Source organism: Stegastes partitus, unplaced genomic scaffold, assembly GCF_000690725.1.
Source record: "Stegastes partitus isolate 25-593 unplaced genomic scaffold, Stegastes_partitus-1.0.2 Scaffold7, whole genome shotgun sequence".
NCBI classification, from domain to species: domain Eukaryota; kingdom Metazoa; phylum Chordata; class Actinopteri; family Pomacentridae; genus Stegastes; species Stegastes partitus.
This window is the reverse complement of record NW_007577738.1, coordinates 1,599,650-1,620,444: the sequence shown is the minus strand read 5'-3', so window position 1 is coordinate 1,620,444 and position 20,795 is coordinate 1,599,650. Positions and strand designations below refer to the sequence as shown.

The 20,795-nt window shown below is 40.1% G+C and overlaps 1 protein-coding gene across 1 annotated transcript; it reads left to right on the top strand.

Annotated features, from left to right (window-relative positions):
* The first annotated feature begins 75 nt into the window (after positions 1–75).
* Positions 76–20,764, top strand: LOC103357720 (cohesin subunit SA-2). Its single transcript, XM_008282394.1, has 32 exons — positions 76–195; positions 588–683; positions 799–886; positions 2,050–2,214; positions 2,497–2,593; positions 2,675–2,751; positions 2,836–2,907; positions 4,090–4,294; positions 4,389–4,540; positions 4,655–4,728; positions 4,825–4,948; positions 5,093–5,191; positions 5,553–5,632; positions 5,719–5,826; positions 5,901–6,021; positions 6,115–6,232; positions 8,658–8,761; positions 8,851–8,943; positions 9,069–9,155; positions 10,422–10,622; positions 11,907–11,983; positions 12,087–12,174; positions 12,258–12,338; positions 13,337–13,429; positions 13,517–13,691; positions 15,866–16,002; positions 18,261–18,362; positions 18,459–18,610; positions 18,698–18,826; positions 18,905–19,095; positions 19,173–19,248; positions 19,642–20,764. The coding sequence occupies exons 2-32, from the start codon at positions 634–636 to the stop codon at positions 19,775–19,777; spliced, it is 3,552 nt and encodes a 1,183-aa protein (XP_008280616.1). The 5' UTR covers positions 76–195; positions 588–633; the 3' UTR covers positions 19,778–20,764.
* The last annotated feature ends 31 nt before the right edge of the window (positions 20,765–20,795 follow it).

The following is a 20,795-nucleotide window of genomic DNA, read 5'->3' as shown; positions in this document are numbered from 1 at the left end:
CAAGCAATCACATAACCCCATTTCAGCTCTGTAGCCAATCAGAATGTGTTAGGCTGTCCGGCAACTTGACTGTGAGAGCTGGGGCAAAGAAGGAGGATATCCGTGGAAACATTTGAATTATACGAGTCTGACAGGCTTCTGAAGGAAAACTGCACATGACTGAACATCACAGAAAGATGAATGTGTGTAAAAATGGTAAGTTTGAAAAGTTTAGAATCGACCTCTACGTCTCTTTGTCTACTTGTGAGTTTTAATTTGTGGGCATTATAGTCTGTGAACCAAGTGACTGACGTTACAGCTGGAAAATATTACGCACATCTTCGTTTCTGAGACGATATATGCTAGTTAGTGTCAGCATAGTGAGGTGTTTCGTTCAACTCTCATGGGGCCAAGCATCCAGTGTGCCGAAGTGTCCTTGAGCAACCCTGCCAGCTGGAGGTGGACTCCCTGCGACCCCCTTTCCATTGAAAAAGAGTTATGGTTCAACAAATCTCTCGAACAAGATGACGCTTTTTTAGTGATCCCGTTTGCATGATTTTGGTTACACAGGTTGTCTGAAACATCTACTTGTCATACTGTGTTGTCAGATGCAGAGACACACACCTGAGCCCTGTGTAAACATCTGAGGAGGACATGATACCAGAGCCCACTGCGACAGCTGCATCCAGGTCCTCAGAGCAGAAGTAAGAAAAAAAATCAAAAAACAACCAAACATATAAGCTGGCAGTGTTTCCATGAATTCCTACAAACTTTATTTTCTATACAGGGAATCAACATGTCATGTTTTTGTCTTCACAGTACGAACTCTCATGCAGAGGCAACCTCCTCTGGAGCTGTCAATCACTCAGAGGATGACTCAGGGAACGAGAACAGACAAAAGAGTGTGGTAGGTGTCATGCGCTGATCATGCATGCATGTTTTTTTGCTGAAAATAGAAGCAGGGTTGTAGAAAAGCAGTTTGAAGAAGCATATGATGCTTTTCTGGTGGATTTTGCATAGTTTGTTATCATAAGCAGTCTTTTTCACAAAGGTTGTTTTGATGCACAGCTGCAAAAGATACAATTAAGACCAGTTGTTGGGGTTTTATGGATGTTTTCAGAGCTGAAATGGTTGACAAAGTTGACCTAAAACTATTTTGCTAATTGATTAATTATCATATTAGTTTTTCATGAAAATAACAACAAATCTCTGATTTTTAAGCCTCTCAGACATGACGAGGTGCTGCTTTTCTTAGTCAAGATATGGCTGTCAACTGATTATGTTCAGGTTTTGGATTGTTAGCTGGAAAAAACAGAAACTCAGAGAAATTCTAATTGACATTTCTGAGCATTTCTCAGTATCGTATGAGAGTAGAGAACCAAAGTGTATTGCAGAAACATGAGCCTGCTAAATTGAAATATTCAGGCAGTTAGATTGAGAAGCAGATGGCTGATGGAGACTGACTGAGACAGGCCTGGACAGCCTGGATGAGGTGGAGATGGAGAGGAGGAGGGATGTAGGATCAGTGGCCTGGGAGGAAGAGGGACAGAATTACTATTATTTTTAAGAACAAAGTCTAGGAGACAGCAGGCAGCTAGATCAGAGAGTAGTGACCTTGAAATTGAGAGCAAATAGTTTTTGACAGTGTGGGAAAACTGAAGTGAGGAAGAGAATAGCAGCAGAAACAGCCTTTATATTCACTGAAAGGAAATGAGAAAACATACGCTTCATTAGGTATTTTCAATGTATTTTTATACACTGTAAATGCTCATACTGATAAAGCAAAAACTTTCATTTACTCATTTATAATAAATAAAAGAGCACTACCCTATGCTGAAAGCTACAAGTGTTACTGAAGTATGATAAAGTTGGTGCAGGTGGACGAGCAAAGTTTCAGGTGTCTGACTGACTCCACTTTGATAACAGAGGTGCGTCAGTGCTCACACAGCAAAGTCCTTCATTCAGAAATTTTTTGTTTGGCCAGTTTAGAATGTAGAACGCTGGTAGAAGCTTATTTCTCAAGCATCTATATCCTTTCTTTCTTATATCTCACGTTTCCAAACACCACAGAGACGAAGGAAAAGAGCGCACAAAGGCTCAGAGAATGTCAAACGCAAAAGTGCCAAAGCCGGCTGCAGCAGCGTCAGCAGAGCCGGAGGCGGCCACAGCAAACAGAAGCATGTGGAGGCCGTCACGCTGTTTGAGGTCATCACCATGGGCAGGAGTGCCATGCAGGTAAAATGATCAGCCTCAGTAATGGACATGTGGATTGTTTTGTAATTTGGAAATCAAAACTGTTCACAGGCGAATGTCCAATGTCTGTCCAACCTCCTTTGTCAAAAATCACTGTTAAATGACAATAAAGTAGCACTTGATCTGCAGAATTGCATGTAAACATTTGCAGCAGCTTACCAAAAATCCCTTATTGTCTTTATGCCTAAAGATACTAGCTGGCATAAAGATGATATCCTATCGAATAAAAACGCACTCACTGACTCTCCTGCGATGCCTGAGCAGGCGGTGATAGATGACTGGATTGAGGCGTATGTAGCAGACAGAGACTCTTCTCTCCTCGACCTCATCAGCTTCTTCATCCAGTGCTCTGGGTGCAAAGGCAAGTGAAAGAGCAGACATGCACATGTGCAAATAGCTGCTTGAATTGGGTTTATAGTTTTGTACTTCCTGTTTTTTCCAGGTGTGGTCACAGCAGAGATGTGTCAGAGCAAAGAGGACAGGGATGTCATGAGTAAGATGGTGGAAGAGCTGGATGAGGTGAGAGGATGTCATGTGACCTCTTTATATCTGCAGCTTGTTTTGGCACATTTTCAATTAAGTCGATATGATTGTGTGTTTCAGGATTCTGGTCTGCAGTATAAGAAGTTTCTGGCTTTTCCATGGATCCTCACAGTCACGTGGCCCATGGATACGGTCAGTACCTGCACATTCTCTACTACTTTGTGTATTTAATGTGTTTCTCTGTCATCTTTAAAGCTAAGGGAACATTTTTTTAATGTTTGCCGTATAATATTTCATAGATAATAAAATGACTAAATTGTGTTTTGAAGTGTCAAAACTACCAACAGATTGATTTCTCGTCATCTTTGCAGTTTTGATTGCATGTTTTTTTGTCAAATGTTGGAAATTTGGAGTTTTTCTAATGTAGTGTGCAAGTTTTATGCTTAGATTTCACATTCACAGTGACTATAAAATGGCACTAGCTAAATACAGGTTACAAGGTGGAAATGCGGCCTTTGTTTCCTCTCTGATTTCAGCTCAGTGTCGCAGTGCATTTACTTTCATGGGGTTGGTTCACTGAGCCTGAATCCGGTTTTGCAGGAACACTGTTCTGCGTATCAGTGTCAGTTACTTTCACTTTCACCTGCAACTCACAAGTCTTTATGAGTTGCATGTGAACTCATGAAGCCATTGAGCAGCTGCACAGGAGCAGCTGAAGAGTTTTGGGCTGGGTTTTACTAGACAAGAAGTGGCTCGAGCGATCACATCAAAAACTAGAAGTGCAGTGGTTATACTAGTAGTAGCACTAATAGTCATAGTATTGTACTTGTGAAAAGTGCTACAAATAGACAAAAGAGGGCTATAGAGAGAACTACAATCCTTTCCTTCTCCCTGCACCATCCATGATTTATTTGTGTGCATTCTGAAGGGGGCATGACTTGTCACATTTCAGTACAACTATGGGCAGCTAACTCAGGAACGATCGCGGACATGCAGACTCAGACAAAGGGTGCATGCTGGCATTGAAAAGTCCACATCACAGCCTTTATGCACTTCAAGATTTGACAGAAGGACAACCTTCACACACTTAGCAGAAACGTGCCTCAAAGTCAATCGATTTGTGAATGTTGGGGGTGGAATTGGGTCTGATATTCTGGCCTTTATGGATCCCGTTATGAAATGAGAAGCTTGAACTTGCTGAAAAACTGTAACTGTCAGGAAAACAGTGTACTGTTGCACATTATTACTGGTAAAACTGCACTTTATCAACAGTCATGGCACTGTATTTAGGAATACAGAACCCCCATTACCATTAATTTACTGCTATTTGTGATTTGTTTTGTTTTTTGTTTCTTACCTTCTTCTCAACTGTAGGATAGTGCAGAGTATCCCCTCATACAGTCTGGACCTTACGGTCGCTGGTTTCACACCGAGTTCTGCGACTTTGTGTCGGTTCTGGTTTCTCAATGTCAGCACAGCGTCATCTTTGACAGTTACCTGATGAACACCCTCATCTCTCTGCTCACCGAGCTGTCAAACTCTTACGTACGAGCATTCAGACACACATGCACGCTGGCAGGTAAGAGATAAACAACGCCAATACAGAGATAGATAAATGTGTCGTGGATAAACTAATGTGTATTGTGGTTTTCGATGTGGTTTTCTCTGTTAAGCTGTGAAGCTGCTGAGCGCACTGGTGGGCGTCGCTCTCAGTCTGAGCGTGGGGATTGAAAACAGTCAGAAACTGCACGAGGTGCAAAAGACAAAGACGGTCAGACAGAAAAGCTCACAGCAGCTGGAGAGAATTCAGAAGAAGATCACAGAGGTAAGAGCCATATCACCATTCACACATTTAGAGGATTTCGTCTTTGCTTTGTATGAATGAGCTGTATGATACTAAATGTTTGGCTTCTCTCTGCCTTTCCTGGTGCTCCTCAAGTTGCAGGAGAAGCGAGCGGAGGTCGAAAGCATGATGGACATCATCTTCAAAGGAGTTTTTCTCAAGAGATATCGGTGTGGTTTGTTGACATAGTCTTTATCAGCTTAAATTTAAATCTATTTTATGTTACAGTATTAGTTATTCACATTGGGCTTTGTGTGTTTGTACAGTGATGTGCTTCCGGAAATACGCTCCATCTGTATGGAGGAGTTGGGTTTGTGGATGAAGCTCTACAGTTCTGCATTCCTCAATGATAGTTACCTCAAGTACGTGGGCTGGATGATGCACGACAAGGTGAGCATGTGATCACTTTTTAAAAAGTTGTTTAAGTGTTGTGGATGATAAAGAAGCTTGTGATCTATGCTAGAAAAGGCCCTTCTTGTCCCCTCTCTCATGAAACTGAAAACAAGCTGAAGACTCGTGTATATTATCTTTCAGGTTCCTGATGTGCGTCTCAAGTGTGTGTTAGGTTTGCAGGGTCTGTATGGAGATGCTCTCCTCCTGACTAAACTTGACCTGTTCACCAGCCGCTTCAAGGTAATCAAGGCTCCAAACAGATTCCCGTTGTTGAAAATCTTTATTTATTTATTTATTTTACCTTGATTACACAAAGGAATAATGTTGTTTGTGTTCACTTGACGAATTCAAGTACAATATCTTGGCTTCTTTTGGCTCTGTTTTGGTCTCCAACAACTCCTCAGAAACATATCTGAGTACCTGCTAGACTTTCTTCACCAGCTGGCTGCTAATATTTGTCATTTACTGCTGGAAATTGGCTTGATAAAAGCAGTGAGACCAAATGATATGGTAAATTAAAGCTTGAAGCCCTGCAGAGCTGAGCTTCAGGTGTCTGTTTTCAGAACCGCTCATGCATAATGTTTTCCAATTTATGTCCCAGGACCGAATAATCTCCATGACCCTGGATAAGGACAACGAAGTGGCAGTGCAGACCATGAAACTACTGCTACTCATCTCTAAGTGAGTTTGTTTGTTGCTGTGATCAGATTTACATTATGTTCTGCATTCTTCTGCCTTTTTGCATCAAACTCCTCCTCACTCCGCAGAACATCTGATGAGGTGCTCACTCCTGAAGACTACAAGCAGCTCCTCCAGTTTGTTTACTCCTCACAGCGCCCTCTAGCTGCCACTGCAGGAGAGCTGCTCTTCTCAAGGTACAATCGCCTCCATCACTTGAAAAACAAACCCTCAAACAGCATTTATATTAGATTTTGTTTGTCTTCGCCAGACTTCTCAGTACTGTTGCATCTACGTCGGATACTCAGGATGGAATGAATGAAGAGGAAGCACATAAACAACAAACATTTGCCAGACTGAAAGCTCTGCTGCAGTTCTACCAGGAGTGTGAGGTGAACAGACACTAATTGTTTCTATTCAAGGCTCTAGTTTGAACTAATCATCATGATGGTTGCACTAATTTGTTTGTACGTGCATGTTTTTAGTTGCACAAGCACGTGGTGTACCTGGTGGACAGTCTGTGGGACTGTGGTGGAGCTCTGCTCAAAGACTGGCCCACTCTCACATCTACACTGTTGCAGGACTCTACCTCACACAGTGCAGGTAAGAAGACGTGTGTGTTTTTGAGTATTTATTCTAGTGTACTGTAATGAGGTGCCCTTTCAGTTTTTATTCAACCAAAGGATGTGTTTGCCCACTCATTTACTTGATTAAATTGTAATAGCCTCTCCAGTATTATTAGGTAAAAGCAGAATTTTGTTTTTGGTTTTGTGTTTATTAAGACTTGTCCAGATGTACATCGGTACTTTTAGTTTTTTCTCTGTATTTTTGGCCTTTTGTCCACATGAAGACCAATTTTCAGGAACACCACTTGTAGTTTTTGACGTGTACACAGGGTAAAAACTGAGACTTTTGGAAACTATGACAGAAACATCTATATTCGCTTACTGATAGGGTCTGTTCCCTCACTGTGTCTCCTTCCCTAAGTGTTCCCTCTCAGTGCGTGACGGTTTAGTGTGAGCCCACTGTTAAATCGTGGCAGTGGCAGAAAGTAAATACATTAGGTGTGAATTTGGTTGCCACAATAATTCATTCAGTTCAGTGTTGTAGTACATAGTGTACAGGATGGCAGTGTTTTACATAGAAACCTCAGGTACTTTCACCTTGAACTCACTTGTCGGAGTCATTGAGCAGCTCCGGTGGAGAAGCTCAAGAGTCAAGTGCTGGGTTATACCAGAAAAGAAGGGGCTCAAGTGATTAAGTCAGACATCACAAGTGCTTTAGCAGTTATTGTAAACATGAAAAATACTACGATGAAAAAAAAGAGAGGTAGAGAGAGAAGTACAGTCCTTTGCTACCTCCTCACAGCTGGTCAATCATGATGTGAAATGGGTCTGAATGGCAGGTTGACCATGAGTTTGTGATGCTGCTGTTTGGGAACGAGCTGTGAGACATTGACCACGTAATGCAGAGTGTTCAATAATAATACACTAATAGATACTAGTAGACTTTCCTGAGGGACTGAGCAAAACTGGAGAAATGTAAACATGATTGCTGTGCCCTCACAAAATGTACACAAACCAAGCATGGATGGTGCAAGAAAGAAATCTTTATTGCATGTTTGTAGAGTTGTTTGTATTTTCAGTCAGATGTCCACATTGGATTTAAAGATGTTCATCCTTTTGTATTTTATTAGTAATGTCAATGTCATGTCACAAACAGATGGCGATTTTTTATATGCTCACAAACTCAAACTCTACAGCTGTGGTGTCATTTAAGTCTGTGAGGATTTAGTTTTTTGGCATTAGGGTGGAGATTGGCATTGGGCCTAAGGGTGCGTTCCAATATCTGTACTATCATACTATATAGTTTGCCTGAAAGAAGGTTTATTAAGTCCTAATACATAGCATGTCAAATGCAGCGTGCCAAAATACCAGGATGTCGTACTACTATGCATTAGGTCTCATTTTACAGTATGTAAGTCAGCGTGCTTTTCTGGCCGATCTCACCCACAATCCTCTGTCTAGCAATGTCTCACTTGAGTAACAAGCTTGAGCTGTCAAGAGAGTACAGACAGTTGATTTTACACTGGAAACTGCGATATGTATGAGCAAGACGATGAAAGCTTAAAGTGCGATATTATGACAAAGTATCCCTGATTGTGTGCATACTGCATGCAACAGTATGTCGTTTGTGATTGCAGCTACAATCCGTACTGTAAGTGAGAAAAAACAATAAGTATGAGATTTGGAATGCAGGGTACAACTAACCAGAGCAGCCCTCTACTTCCTGTTTATACAAGCACGCACATGCCCAGTTTGCATGAATGATCTTGTGACATGTATTTTCAGGTGTGTTAGCATTGACAGAGATTATTATTATTGTTATGTCTAGACTAAAATGCTTGTCTGGACAGAGATAACATTTGAAAAATGTGTTATTTTGGATGTAGCCTTGATAACTGAAGCACATTTGTGAATATTCTTACGATGCCCCAGATGAATAAAACACAACAGCATGCCATTATTTTATGAAAAAAATGTCCTCGTCTGCTTGATTATTAGACTTCTCCACTAAGAGGGACAGCAATACTGGATTGTGACACCAAGGCCTTAGTCTTTTCTGTGAAATTCTTAAAAACATAATTGTTTTGCATCTTAGCTTTTCTAATAAGCATGTAAGAAGATAATACAGTGTTTTGGTTTTTTCTTCATTCAAGTTTCAGAGCATGTGTTAGCCAAACCAGTATTCATTTTTGGTATTTTTAATCCGACTTGAATTTTAGTCTATTAAAAGAGATATGTGGGCTTTCAGCATGTTTGTTTGTTAAAAGCATTTTTTTGCTCATCCACATGTTATAAGGTGCTTGGAACAGCTTCACATTGGTTTTCAGGAAACATTTTTTCCCCATAACATAATACAAGACATTATGTTCATACTTGATCATATCTTGAATGAAATCCACCATAAAATAGCCTCTGTCGGAGAGAATATCATGTTCATTAAAGGCCTTTGCTGGTCTTTGTAGGTTTTACACTGGCAGAACAAGCAGTACTGGTAGAGATCCTGGTCGCGTCGGTTCGTCAGGCCTCAGAGGGACCAGCGCTGGCAGGGAGGAGTGGAGCCAAGAAGGTTAGTGACAGATCCATCCCCATGTGTGAGACATCAGCTACGAATATCCCGCTTTAAATCTGATCAGCCTTCATGGTTTTATGCTCCAGGTAACGAACGCCAGGGAAAAGAAGATTCAGACTGACGACTGTTTAAAGCTCACCGAGCATCTCCTCGCGGTGCTTCCCAAGTTACTGTCCAAGGTATTTATTCCATGTTACAGCTCATATATAAGTCACTGATTCTGTATGCAGATCTCTGTGCTGCACAAGTACTTTTTGGCCTTTTATACAATGACGGTGTCTATTCTTTTGTGATATTTGTGCAGTTTTCAAGTAGCTATGACATTGTAGCCTCCCTGATGAGGATTCCTCAGCACTTCCTCCCAGAGTGTCCACAAGCTGAAAACACACAGGTCTGCACCTCTTTTTATCAATTTACACAAACTATGTTTATATAATAAAAGATATATAATAATATAAAATAATGTGGCGATGCACTTGCCTCATATTTAATTAGCTTATTACCACTACAGTGTTACACCAATGCATTGAAACCATGAAATGTTAAATGCCAGAGATATTTGAACTGTGAAACGATTATTGAGCCACTAGTATTGATCCAGAAACTTAAAATGAAGGGATAACTATCAATGTATTATAAAAATAAGGGTAATAATGGGGAAATTCCATCCATCCATCCACGGGGGGCTGGAGTCTATCCAAGCTGACTTAGGGTGAAGGCAGGGGACACCCTGGACAGGTCACCAGTCTATCATAGGGCCACACTTTGAGACAGACAACCAAGCACACTCACATTCACACCTACAGGCAATTTAGAATCACCAGTTAACCTGAGCATGTTTTTGGAGTGTGGGAGGAAGCCGGAGAACCCAGAGAGAACCCACGCTGCACGGGGAGAACATGTAAACTCCACGCAGAAAGATCCCAAGTGTCCTCACCGGGACACAAACCGGCGACATTCTTGCTGCGAGGCAACAGTGCTAACCACAGCCCATGCAGCCCATGGGGAAATTTATCATTAAATGACTATCTCTATCTAGAGCAATTATTTGATGTTTATGCTATATTTTTTCATTAGACTATTAATTATGTACTAAAGAAAACAATGATAAATATCAAATGAACAAATGTGAATAAAAGCAAAGCTGAGAAACTAATTTAATGACATGAAACGGAAATAAAACTGCAAATACTGACATCTGTTTGCCTCTAAGCTGTTATATGTTTGCAGTGTTCAGAGAAATTACTTAAAATGATTAATCAAACATCAAAATCGCAATGAATTAACTTTTTGTTGATCAGCTCATTGAATAATTAATTGATTTTGTCAGCATTGTCAGAATAATGTAGATCCTCTTCATTTTTGTGGCCCTGTTGTCAGTGGAGAGTATTAATAGTGAAATTAACCTAATATGAGCTGAACAGAGAAAATGATTCAAACCTCTTTAACAAGGCCAATTGTTTCCTTGATCTATTGTTTTGTTCTACTAGATTATAAATCATGTGCTCTTTAAAACAATGTTAAATACCAAACGTGTCTTTAAATAGTTTCTTTTGAGTCCAAAAAGTAAAGAATAACACTGTGATGTGGATTTTCTTTATTTTCCCATTACTAGTTCACTCATTTTAAAAGAGTTGCTCCTGTATCGTTTCCACAGATGGTGTCCAGTCTGATGGCAGAGATGGAAGCTGTTCTGGACCTCCATTCAGGCCCTGCTGTTCTGGAGGCAGCAGCCCGCACATACCTCAGTCTGTGTGGGGAGGAAACTTCCTGGTGCTCCGCAGCCCGAAGCGCCAGAGACTGTCTGGTCCAGCGCTGGGTGGACCAACTGACAGCACTGCTGGGAGACTCACTCAAGGTGAGGAGCACTGTTTCTCTGTCGCACCAAAGGTGTGTTCTGAACCTGTGATGTTGTTTTTCTATATCTGTCATACTTGTATTTACTCGGCCAGGGAGTCCCAAGAAAAAAAAAAAAGGGGTTATCAGATACTTTTTTCTTGTAAAACATAGGATATTTCCATATCTTCTGGTGACATAGTCTTCCAATTTAACAATTCGAGAAGGGTCATTCCATGTCAGATCAGCAAATTTTTAGGACAGTTTCTGCTCAACTGATTTGCCTGAAATTTTATAGCATAAAACATGGATATTTATAAAGATTTTGTGAAATCTTGGCTTGATTTATTAAATACTTTGCAGTATATTTTATTAAAAAAGAATTGCCTGTTGACCCACTTCGAGCTTGTTTTTTGCACATTGAAATTTATGACTATGTTTAAATAACTAAATATTAGCAGCTATTGAAGATGAAAGCCAGATTTTTTCGCTGTTATTACTCATCATGCCTGTGATTCAGAATCTGTCATCTGTCAATACTCGACAAGTAGATCAAATAATCTCTGATTATGGGTGAGTTGAAACATGAAAATAAGTTGAAGCAGTGATTAAAAATTCTAAACTTTGAGCACACATTAGCAAGGAAATTGATAATGTATAGTCAACTAGTGATGTTTTCTGAACCATATGCTGTGGCATGTCACAAAAATACAAACAAAAAAATATAGAATGCTTGTAATATGAAATACCTGATCACAAAAATGAAGATGAAGTATTTTTTGCTGAGCTTTAATAACTAGTTGAGCAGATATGATGAGTTGTACCACAAAACAAAAATATAGTCTGAGTAGAATGGAGGTCTGGAGCGACAAAATGACAGTATTGCAGGTTCTGAATTAATGACATAATGATAAATAACAGTAAAAATTTCAGGTTTTTTATCTTCTATCTTTAATAGTTTTTGAGATGCTGATGATCCCAAAGGCTCAAATTTCAATGTGCAAAAAGACGTACTTAAAGTGGGTCAACAGGCATTTCTTGAAACAAAATTTAGGAGGTACTTGACGTATGAAGCTGAAATTTCACAGATACCATTACCATAATTTATGATTTAAAAAAAATGTTTCAAACATATCAGTGACGGCTGAGCAAAAGGCCCCTGATGATTAGAGATGGAGGCACCCAGAAGGGAAATGCAATTCAATTGAGGTCACAACCCATGAGGGTTTGGAACCACAAATAAAATGCAATTAATAAAGATTCTTGCTTAACAAGACAACTTGTCACTTTCCACTTTTGTATGTAGGGTGACTGTTTCTCTGCTGATGAGGACAAATTAAGAGAAATTCTAGCGACACTGAAGAAACTCAGGGCTTTCCACAAGTAAGATTTGACAGTTGTTCACAATGAAGTTTGAGTCCACCGTATTGTGCCGCTGATGTGTACTTACGTGCTGTACATGTGTGTTGTTGGGGTATTGTGGTAGCTGTCACGACCTCTCTGGGTGGAGTCTGTTTGATCTGCTGTCCCCCCTCCTGTCAGTGGAGAGCAACCAGGGAGGAGCTCCGCCTGAGGTACCGCCGCTGCCTCTGAATAACCGAACGCAGCCGCTGTCATCACACCTGTCCTCAGTGTTTGCGTCTAATCTTGTCTGTAGGTGCTGCTGGAAGTGCTGCAGTGTTTGTCTTACGTCATGCTCTGGTCTCTCAACATGAGCGGCGAAACTCTAACCTGCAGAGTGAGTTACCACTGACACTGATGCTTGTTGTATGACTGTGAGCATGAAGCTATGGGACATTAACAACTGTGTATGTATACATACACAGAAAGCATTGTATGCATTGCCAGCATCAATATCTTTCTTAAAACTTACATTTATTGGTCTTTGTTTAGTTGTTTTTGTTTGCTTTATGAGTGCTGTTCGACAAAGTCACAGTTAAACATCATGTTAAATCAGAAGAATTCTCCTGAAACTGTCCCCTTAAGTTATAGAATTATAAAATGTTATGAAAGATTTTTTTAAAAGTATGCACTTGAATAAATAAGAATATAATTTGTTTGTAATTAAACAGCTATATTTTTTTTAAATTTTATTTTTTAACAGAGATGTTTCATGCCTTTGAAAAACTGATTATTTTAACAGAAGTCACTGTTATTGCTTATTTTTTTTCATTTTCTTATTGATTTCACTGCATTATTTGTCTATTATTGGTCCCTGCCTACAGTATTACAGTAGAAGAGCAGTCTTAAGATCACAATTACCGATCAGCATAAAGAACAATAAAGGTTGCAAAGATATATCAGTTGATGAGCTAATATACAGAACATTTTTTAGCAAATAACTTTGATTAATATAAGAACTATATAGACACAAATGTAAAAAAAATTCTATTGTTCCAGATGCTTTAATATGATTTTTTAAAACATTTTTGGGGGGTTTCTTCTGTGACATTAAACTAAGTATCTTTAGGTTTGAGACTGTTTGTTGGAAGATGGAGTTCTATAAACTATTCTATCATATTCAATAAACCAAATAAGTGATTAAATGTTAAATTGGTTCCATCCCAACAGATGAGAAAAGAGAAATTAACTAAAGAGTATATTGTGTCAATATGCAAGTGCAGAAACTGACACAGAGTTAGAGAAACACTATTTCTAGAAAGGATGTCTAGAAAACTTTGACGATAAAATGCTTCACATTTTGTTCCTCTTTGTGTGTGTTTTTGTGTATTTCAGGAGAAGGCTGTGGCTCAGAGGCTCCAGCTGCGTCTCTTCTGTGAAAGAAGTTATCGTTGTCTGTCACATTGCGACCTTGGCGTGAGGCAACAGGTAAAACGTAAAGCACCAGCTGATCCTTCTCGCATCTTCTTCTTCTCCGTCTAACTTTTCTTACATCCTCTCATTCTTCCATTTTAGGCTTTTCTCGGTGTGTGTGACGTCCTGACGGCTCATTCCTACCAGCTACATGTTTGGGATCCTACTTCCTTTGGTCCACTGCTGTACACAACCAGTCCCAAGCTGCAGAGGGCGCTGTTGACCTTCGTGTGCATGCACGTCTTTGTCGGCTCAGACTGTGACAGCCAGAGCAGGGGTGAGACCTGAGCATGTTTACAGGATTTTGTCTTTCACTTCCACCTTCGTGCAGATCTTAATCTATAAAAAGCTGAAAACACAGACTTCCTCTTCATCTGAAAACATGTTTTGAATATTCACTTTGAAAAGTTTTGGAGGTTTCACTGTGCAGTGGGATGTTCAGAGTTGTACATCGGCTGTTTACATTCATCTGTTGTCCCTGTGTCAACTTTAGACTGATTTAGAGATGTGAGCAGGGTTTTTTGAAAAAGTATGGAACACAAATTATTATATAAATAGGTTATTTTTTTTCAAGCATGACATTTTTTTGTTTATCTGATAGTGAACAGAGGAGAGGTTGTTAGGAGAGAGAAGGGCCATTACATGCAGCAAAGAAACAGTGGTGGAACAAGTATCATAATCTTGAAAGTAAAAACAACAAAACAACAAAGTCCTCCATTACAAGTAAAAGTGATGCATTCAAAATCAGATGCAAGCAGAGAAACAAAAGCAACAGCAGAACCTAAGTGCTCAATATGCGCTACAACTGGTATATTATTTTAACCTACATGATCGGATTTCTATTACTGATGCGTCAGAGCGTAGGCTGACTTGTTGTGCTGTAGCAGGTTGATGTGGAGCTACTTTAACAAGGCTACGAAGGCTCACAAGTTCAGATCTGAAGGCATCGTGAAAAGATGAATAGGTCCGGAAACGAAGATCTGATGCGCACATTTGTAGTAATTTTTCAAACTTTTACCTAATCCTTGCTTTTTTTTAGTGATGCAGTTTATAATTTGACCTCTTTGGGCCTCGAACATTTAGTTAAATGAAACCATCTGAGGAGTTCAGAGGGAAATGCCTCTTTGGTGGAACTGCTCAACAACTCATAGACACCTGAAACATGACAGGGAGGCCCCACGGCTCGGCTCGTAGTAAAGGGTGCAAAACGGCAGAAAGTGTGGGAACCGCTGGTTTAATTTGACCACTAGATTGTTTCTTTAAAGGTTATGGTTTGTTTAATGTAAATCATAACTAAATCTATTGAATAAACTTAGCAGAGTAAAAAGTTTAAAGTAGCATAAAATGACAGTAAGAGTTCCTAAAAATTGTACTTCTACTACTTTGCAGTACTGCAAACATGCCCGATAGAATCAGCACTGTAGTACTGCACAGTAGATGGCACTCTCACTCTGCCGGTTCTCTAAATGAAGCAGTGATCCAGTGGAGCAGCTCGCTGTAGTAAAAACATGCAGATATTAAATGCACGGCCACACATTTGCCTTAATAAGTCACTACAGAGCTGCCTGCTGACTGTAAATGGGGTCTGATTTCCAACCTGACCTGACAATTGACCCTCAATTACAAAGGAAGCCCTGTTAATATCCTCAGACTGAAACAGGGTTGACTAATTTGTATGAAAGGATGTTAGACTTTGTTATGCAAAGCGATGCAGCTTGTAAATTGATGACGGCAGTATGCTCCTGTCTGCTCTAAAATGAAGAAAGTAAGATTGACATGTTGGAAATACATAGGGGTGTTCTCTTTGTGAAGTCCTGCAGGTAAACTTATGAATTCATTCATAGCGCACTGTAACTAAAACATTTTATTATCTTTACAATAGCTTCTGCTTTCAGAGACATATTGCATCCAAATATGGGATAGTCCAGAGAAGTCAATAACTGTCCTGGTGGGAATCTCTTAAATGTTCAACCAATACAATACAGGATTATTGGTTTTTGAACATGTAATAAAAAGCTATTGTTTTATTGGATTTGCCTGGTAACGATTTTGTTATATAGACAGTGTTTTCTATTAGCTGCTGGATCAGAGATCACTCGGAGGGCAAGGGCACTGAGTTAAATCATAAAATCAGGGCAATCTCTTTCCGTGAGAAAATTCCATCAACTCTGGCTCACCTCCGAGCCTATTTTATTAGCCTTGTGAAAGATTGAAGCCACATGGTGTCACAACCATAACTCCAGTCTTATGTTATCTTTGATTTCCACCTGCTAAAGCCATTGTCCTGAAACTAACTAAAACACTTTCCTGCCTCTGCTTTGTTCTTTTCTTTCTCTTATATGATTTCTCATGATTAATCACTCTTCGTTCTTCGCCCCCTTTCCCCTTCTCTCTCGCTCTCGACCACTTCACATCCAATCACACGCTTCAACTCCATCTGGGCTCCCTCAGTCAGTGAAAACTCTGAAGTGGAGAGGCTGGAGGACCTTCACAGGAGAAGAAATCTGCTTGCGGCCTACTGCAAACTCATAGTGCATGGAGTGCTGGAGATGAACATGGCGGTGGAGGTCTTCATGTACTACATGAAGGTAAAGGTTAACTACTCAAAGGATTGGTTTGACATTTTGGGGAAATATGGGGAAATACACTAATTTGCTTGTAACAGACACTCTCATATCTGAATGGTAAATCTGAGGCTACAGTCAGCAGCCTGTTGGTTTAACTTAGCATGAGAACTGAAAACATTGGGAAAGGCACTGACTGTATATAGAGATGGACGATCCCCCTGGATATCACCCACAGGTTTTTTGTAGGAAGGGTTTGAAGCTTACTGTTCCCATCTTGGTAGTGCCTAACTCTTCCCAACTCTCAATTTATCCAAAAATGAGCAAAGAGGTGGAGTGTGACTCTGGTGTGCCATACAGTTATCTGCAGGCCATGGACTTGCCTATGACAACACCACCACCCACACCCTTAATTATGCAACTTTGTGTAGCCTTTATACACTCAAACAAGTAAGTAAATTAAAGATTCACCACTGTACAGTTCTCATAAATGGGGAAATTAGCTATAGAGACCAAAACTGTCTTTGTACCAGGCTGTAAATGAGTTTATTTCTGCTGTAAAGTTGGTCGTTTTTCACATATGGGTCTGTGGTGATTGGTTTGTTTTTGGAGGCAGCCTCCAGTGACCATTTCAGGAACTGCAGTTTTTATCACTTAAGCTTTGGCTTCAGGATGCCGCTTGTTTAAAAGGGCGTTCCAACAGAAAGAAAAGCAAAAATGTACAGTGAAATTGAGCATAGGAGCCAAATCGGATGTTTGACGTAAGCTTGCTCTCAACATTTAAAACACAGAATAAGCAGACTGTGAAGACGGACACATAGCTCCCTTTAAACCCACAACTTCATCCCTGCACTTTTTTTTTTTGCATCAGTTAAACAAACATGACATAATATGTTAAACACAGAGCTTCAGAACTGCTGTTAGTGGAGTTTATTACCTATAAAAAGAGTCAGGCTAATAATTTCCTCCTGTTTCCAGTCTTTGTGCTAAGCTAAGCTAGCTGGCTACTGACTCCATCTGGCCCCAGTTTATGCTTCTCATTAGATTTTTGTCACACTGCTAAGCATTCTGTTTCCCAAAAAAAGTAATACTTTTCATCGTCCGGATACAAAATAATATCTGTCTTCTGTGTAACAAACCAGGCCTATCTTTATTTCTAATTTACACGTCTTTACCATATGTTATATGTGTTGTTCATGTTTTTAAAATGAGGGCATGCACTAATCAACCACAAAATTAAACCATCTGCCTATCTGTGTACATTCTTAATCACCTACGAAACCACTCATCAGGTACTTATATTGCAGTCTTGAGATCTTACCCAAGAAGGTAACATGACCATTGACACCCTGAGTCATCCCTGACATGGCAGTTTCACACCATCACACCATTCTTACCCCGAAGCCCCTGACTCTTGGGTCATTAATGGGCCATTTGCCATGTGATTTGGTTGTAACAACATATATCTAGAACTTCCAATCAATCAGGAGGAACTGAAGAATCTTCTCAGATGAGACAGAAACAGCTTTAGGAAACCAAAAAGAGAAGTCCAGTTGTTAGAGCTCTGTGGACTACCTGTCTGATATTGTTTATGTTCCCCTCATGCTGCCAAAACAGTTCTGTATAGCTGAGACACGAACGCAGCACCTCAGGGGGTTTCCTGTGGTGTCTTGCACTGGGATCTTGGCAATGGCTCCTTTGGGTTCTGTGGGTTGAAGGGTGGAGCATCCGTGGATCAGGCTTGTATTACCTCATCCCATATATGCTGGATCAGACTAGGATCTGAGGAGTTTGGATCAACGCCGTGGGCTCCATGTGTGATTCCTTGAGTAGTTTTCACAGTGTGGCAAGCTGCATTGTCCTTCAGGGGAAGGTGCTGCCATCGGGGAGTACTGTTACCATTGAGGGGGTGTGATTGGTGTGCAACAGTGTTTTTGTGGGTGGTACATGTCAAAGTAAGATCCACATGAATGCCTGGACCCAAGATTCAAAACAGAGCATTGCTTTGTAACGAGGTGATATATTATTAACCTCTCAGTGGTGTTAATGTTGTGGCTGATCGATATATGTTATGTCTGAGTACATGTATAAGGAAATAAAGCTGCACTCTGAGAAGCAGGTTATAATAGTTTTTATTGTGCAATGGAGGGATTTGCTTCAATCCCTCCAGAATGGCAATACATGAGAAGACAGTAAATTAGTCTCCATCTAATGCTGCTGTTGATGTTCTACATATCTCTGGATACAGTGTGCTGTATCTTTTTCTCTCTCTCTGTCCTCAGTATTACAATGACTTTGGAGACATCATCAAGGAGACCATGTATAGGACCAGGCAGGTGGATAAGATAGAGAGTGCTCGAACAATGGTGCTCAGTTTGCAGCAGGTAAGTCACTCTGTATATCAAAAAAAATGAGCTGCAGCCACACGCTGTCACTGGTATTCAGAAAGATGCTGATGCGTTTTTCTCTGCACTCCCCAGCTGTTCATGCGACTTAAACGGGAACAAGAGAGCGGCGGCAGAGTTCACCCAGGAGTCCAGACTTTCACCAGCATTAAAGAGCTGGCCAGGCGATTCGCCCTCACCTTCGGGGACCTCGTCAAGTTTCGCGAGTGTGTGGTGATGATCCACAGGTCAGCAGGGATTCTTGTTTCTCACAGTTTTGGATTTGTTTTGGTGAGTTTTTGTGCCTGAAATTCATATGTTTGTAATATGTTTAGGAACGGCATTGAGTTTGTGTTCCAAGAGTTTAGCCAGACTCCGGCAACAGCCACACCGCTGTACCTCTCCTACCTGACCATCCTCAGCGAGTTCTCCAGCAAACTGCTCAAACCAGACAAGAAGACGGTGTAAGTGCTGCAGGCAACATGCTTGGTTACAAAATAATTAACGCTGAAATTTCTGAAAGTCTGTTCGTGTCTGTGCAGGTTCTCCTACCTGCAGAAGCACACTGCCGAGCACATTATTGACCTGAGGGAGGAGTGCTGGCAGCCGCTTATTTACTACCGTGCATCCCTATTGGCTGCAGCTGAAGGGGAGGATGCTGTATCTTATGTAAGCTCAGACAGAAAGCCCTACCAGCCCCACCGCTCTCCTTTCTCCAAACCCAAACTGGAAGGTATGGCACGACACAACTCATCTAAGTCTGAAATATGTCTGCATTGTCACCAAGTGCTTTCTCTTTGTTTTTTTTAGGGAGCAAGTCCCCGTGTCCATTCAGCCCTGTTGATTCCAAAGTTAGCAAAGGTCACAGACCTAGCTTCAGTCCAAGGTGAGGTTCAGCAGTGCTTTCTCACTTGCTCACAGTTTTTTTTGCATAGATTAATTTCTGGCGTCCCCAAAAGGGCAATTAGCCAGCACCAAAATGATAAAAACTGACGATCAGAATAGCAATTCAACTTTTAAATCTCTTTCGTTGGTTAGGGTTTAATGTACTCAAGCATAACACATTTTATGAAATTATCAGAGATAACTGGAAAATGCAGATTTCTGTCAAATTAGGTAACACAAACTAATTTAATTCACTGTACCCTAAAAAGGGCCCCAAAGGCCCAATTTGAGGCAGGAAAAACCCTGTTTTTTTTGTTTTTTTTTAACCTTATGGAGTGTCAAATCTTCTTCCTCTCATTCACATTACTTATTGTAATCTCACCAAACTCCTCAGCCATCAGGAGAAGGCCGCTGAAATGGATCCATTTTCTGTCCCTCTGGAGCCTCCTGCAAAAAGACTCAACACTGAGGGATCTGTCCTGAGCACCGGCAATGAGCCCGATGATGACACCGTAGAGGTTGAGCTGTAAATATGAGGGTAGAATCGGTGCTCCTGTGTAAAAACATCACTGGATATCACAGACTCTGAGAGATGTTTTCCTTTTTTTCTTGCACCTTGTAAGCAGTGTCTTCTCTGTTTGATGTCCAGACATCTGGGCGTGCAATTTTTGTACAATTATGAACATGTTGAACATGCAGTGTATTATGCTTTTCGGAGGATGCAATCCTAAACGGTGATGTTTCACCCATGTGAAGACCAAAACCAACAATGAATTATTAGATATTAGCTCCAAAGTCTGACACATCTTACTCCCTCAAGAAGAAGCGACACAGTTACAGTGCACACTGTATGTCCTCATCACCATAAATGCAGACTGTAATTTGTTTACAGTCGGTCCCACAAACACCAATTTGAAATGCTGTAAACGTGTATTATTCCGCAGCTGAAAATAGTCCCCAACATATGCACTTTTTGCTTATTGTAGTATCTTTTGTTGGAGATTACAGTGCTGAGGTGTTTCAGTAAATCATTAAGCCTGTTTTCAAACATAAATTACATATTTATGACCATTTTTAAGAAAGGTTTCCATTTTCAGGACTTATTAATGGGTTTTGGGCTGAGCAATGCAGACTGGGTAAGATCTTAATTGTCAGTTAAACAATTTGTTGGTTTTAGTCTTTTCATGAAAAAATATATATTTACGAATACCAGTCTTATTCTGGTATGATTATTCATTGAATGGTTTAATTTGAGGACCATGCGTATCAGTATGTGTATAGATTATTATTATTATAATACTTTATTTTATTTTATACATACAGCTTTACTGTAAATTGAACTTGACTGTTAAAAGTAACACTAAATAATTTATCCTTTAATTTTACTTTTGGGTCATACTTAGATCAAAAATTATAGAGGGTCAATTGAGAATTGTGCTTTATTTTCCTACTTGCCACTTTATCACTACTTATGTATTTAATGCAAAAATAATTTAAATAAAAATTTTTAAAAATCATGCAAATCTCTGCATTAGTTTGCAACATGTA

Coding starts and splice junctions, on each gene's coding strand:
- LOC103357720 (XM_008282394.1), top strand. CDS start 634: ATGATACCAGAGCCCACTGCGACAGCTGCATCCAGGTCCTCAGAGCAG. Junction 4,295..4,388: donor ACACACATGCACGCTGGCAG/GTAAGAGATAAA, acceptor TTCTCTGTTAAG/CTGTGAAGCTGCTGAGCGCA. Junction 4,949..5,092: donor GCTGGATGATGCACGACAAG/GTGAGCATGTGA, acceptor ATTATCTTTCAG/GTTCCTGATGTGCGTCTCAA.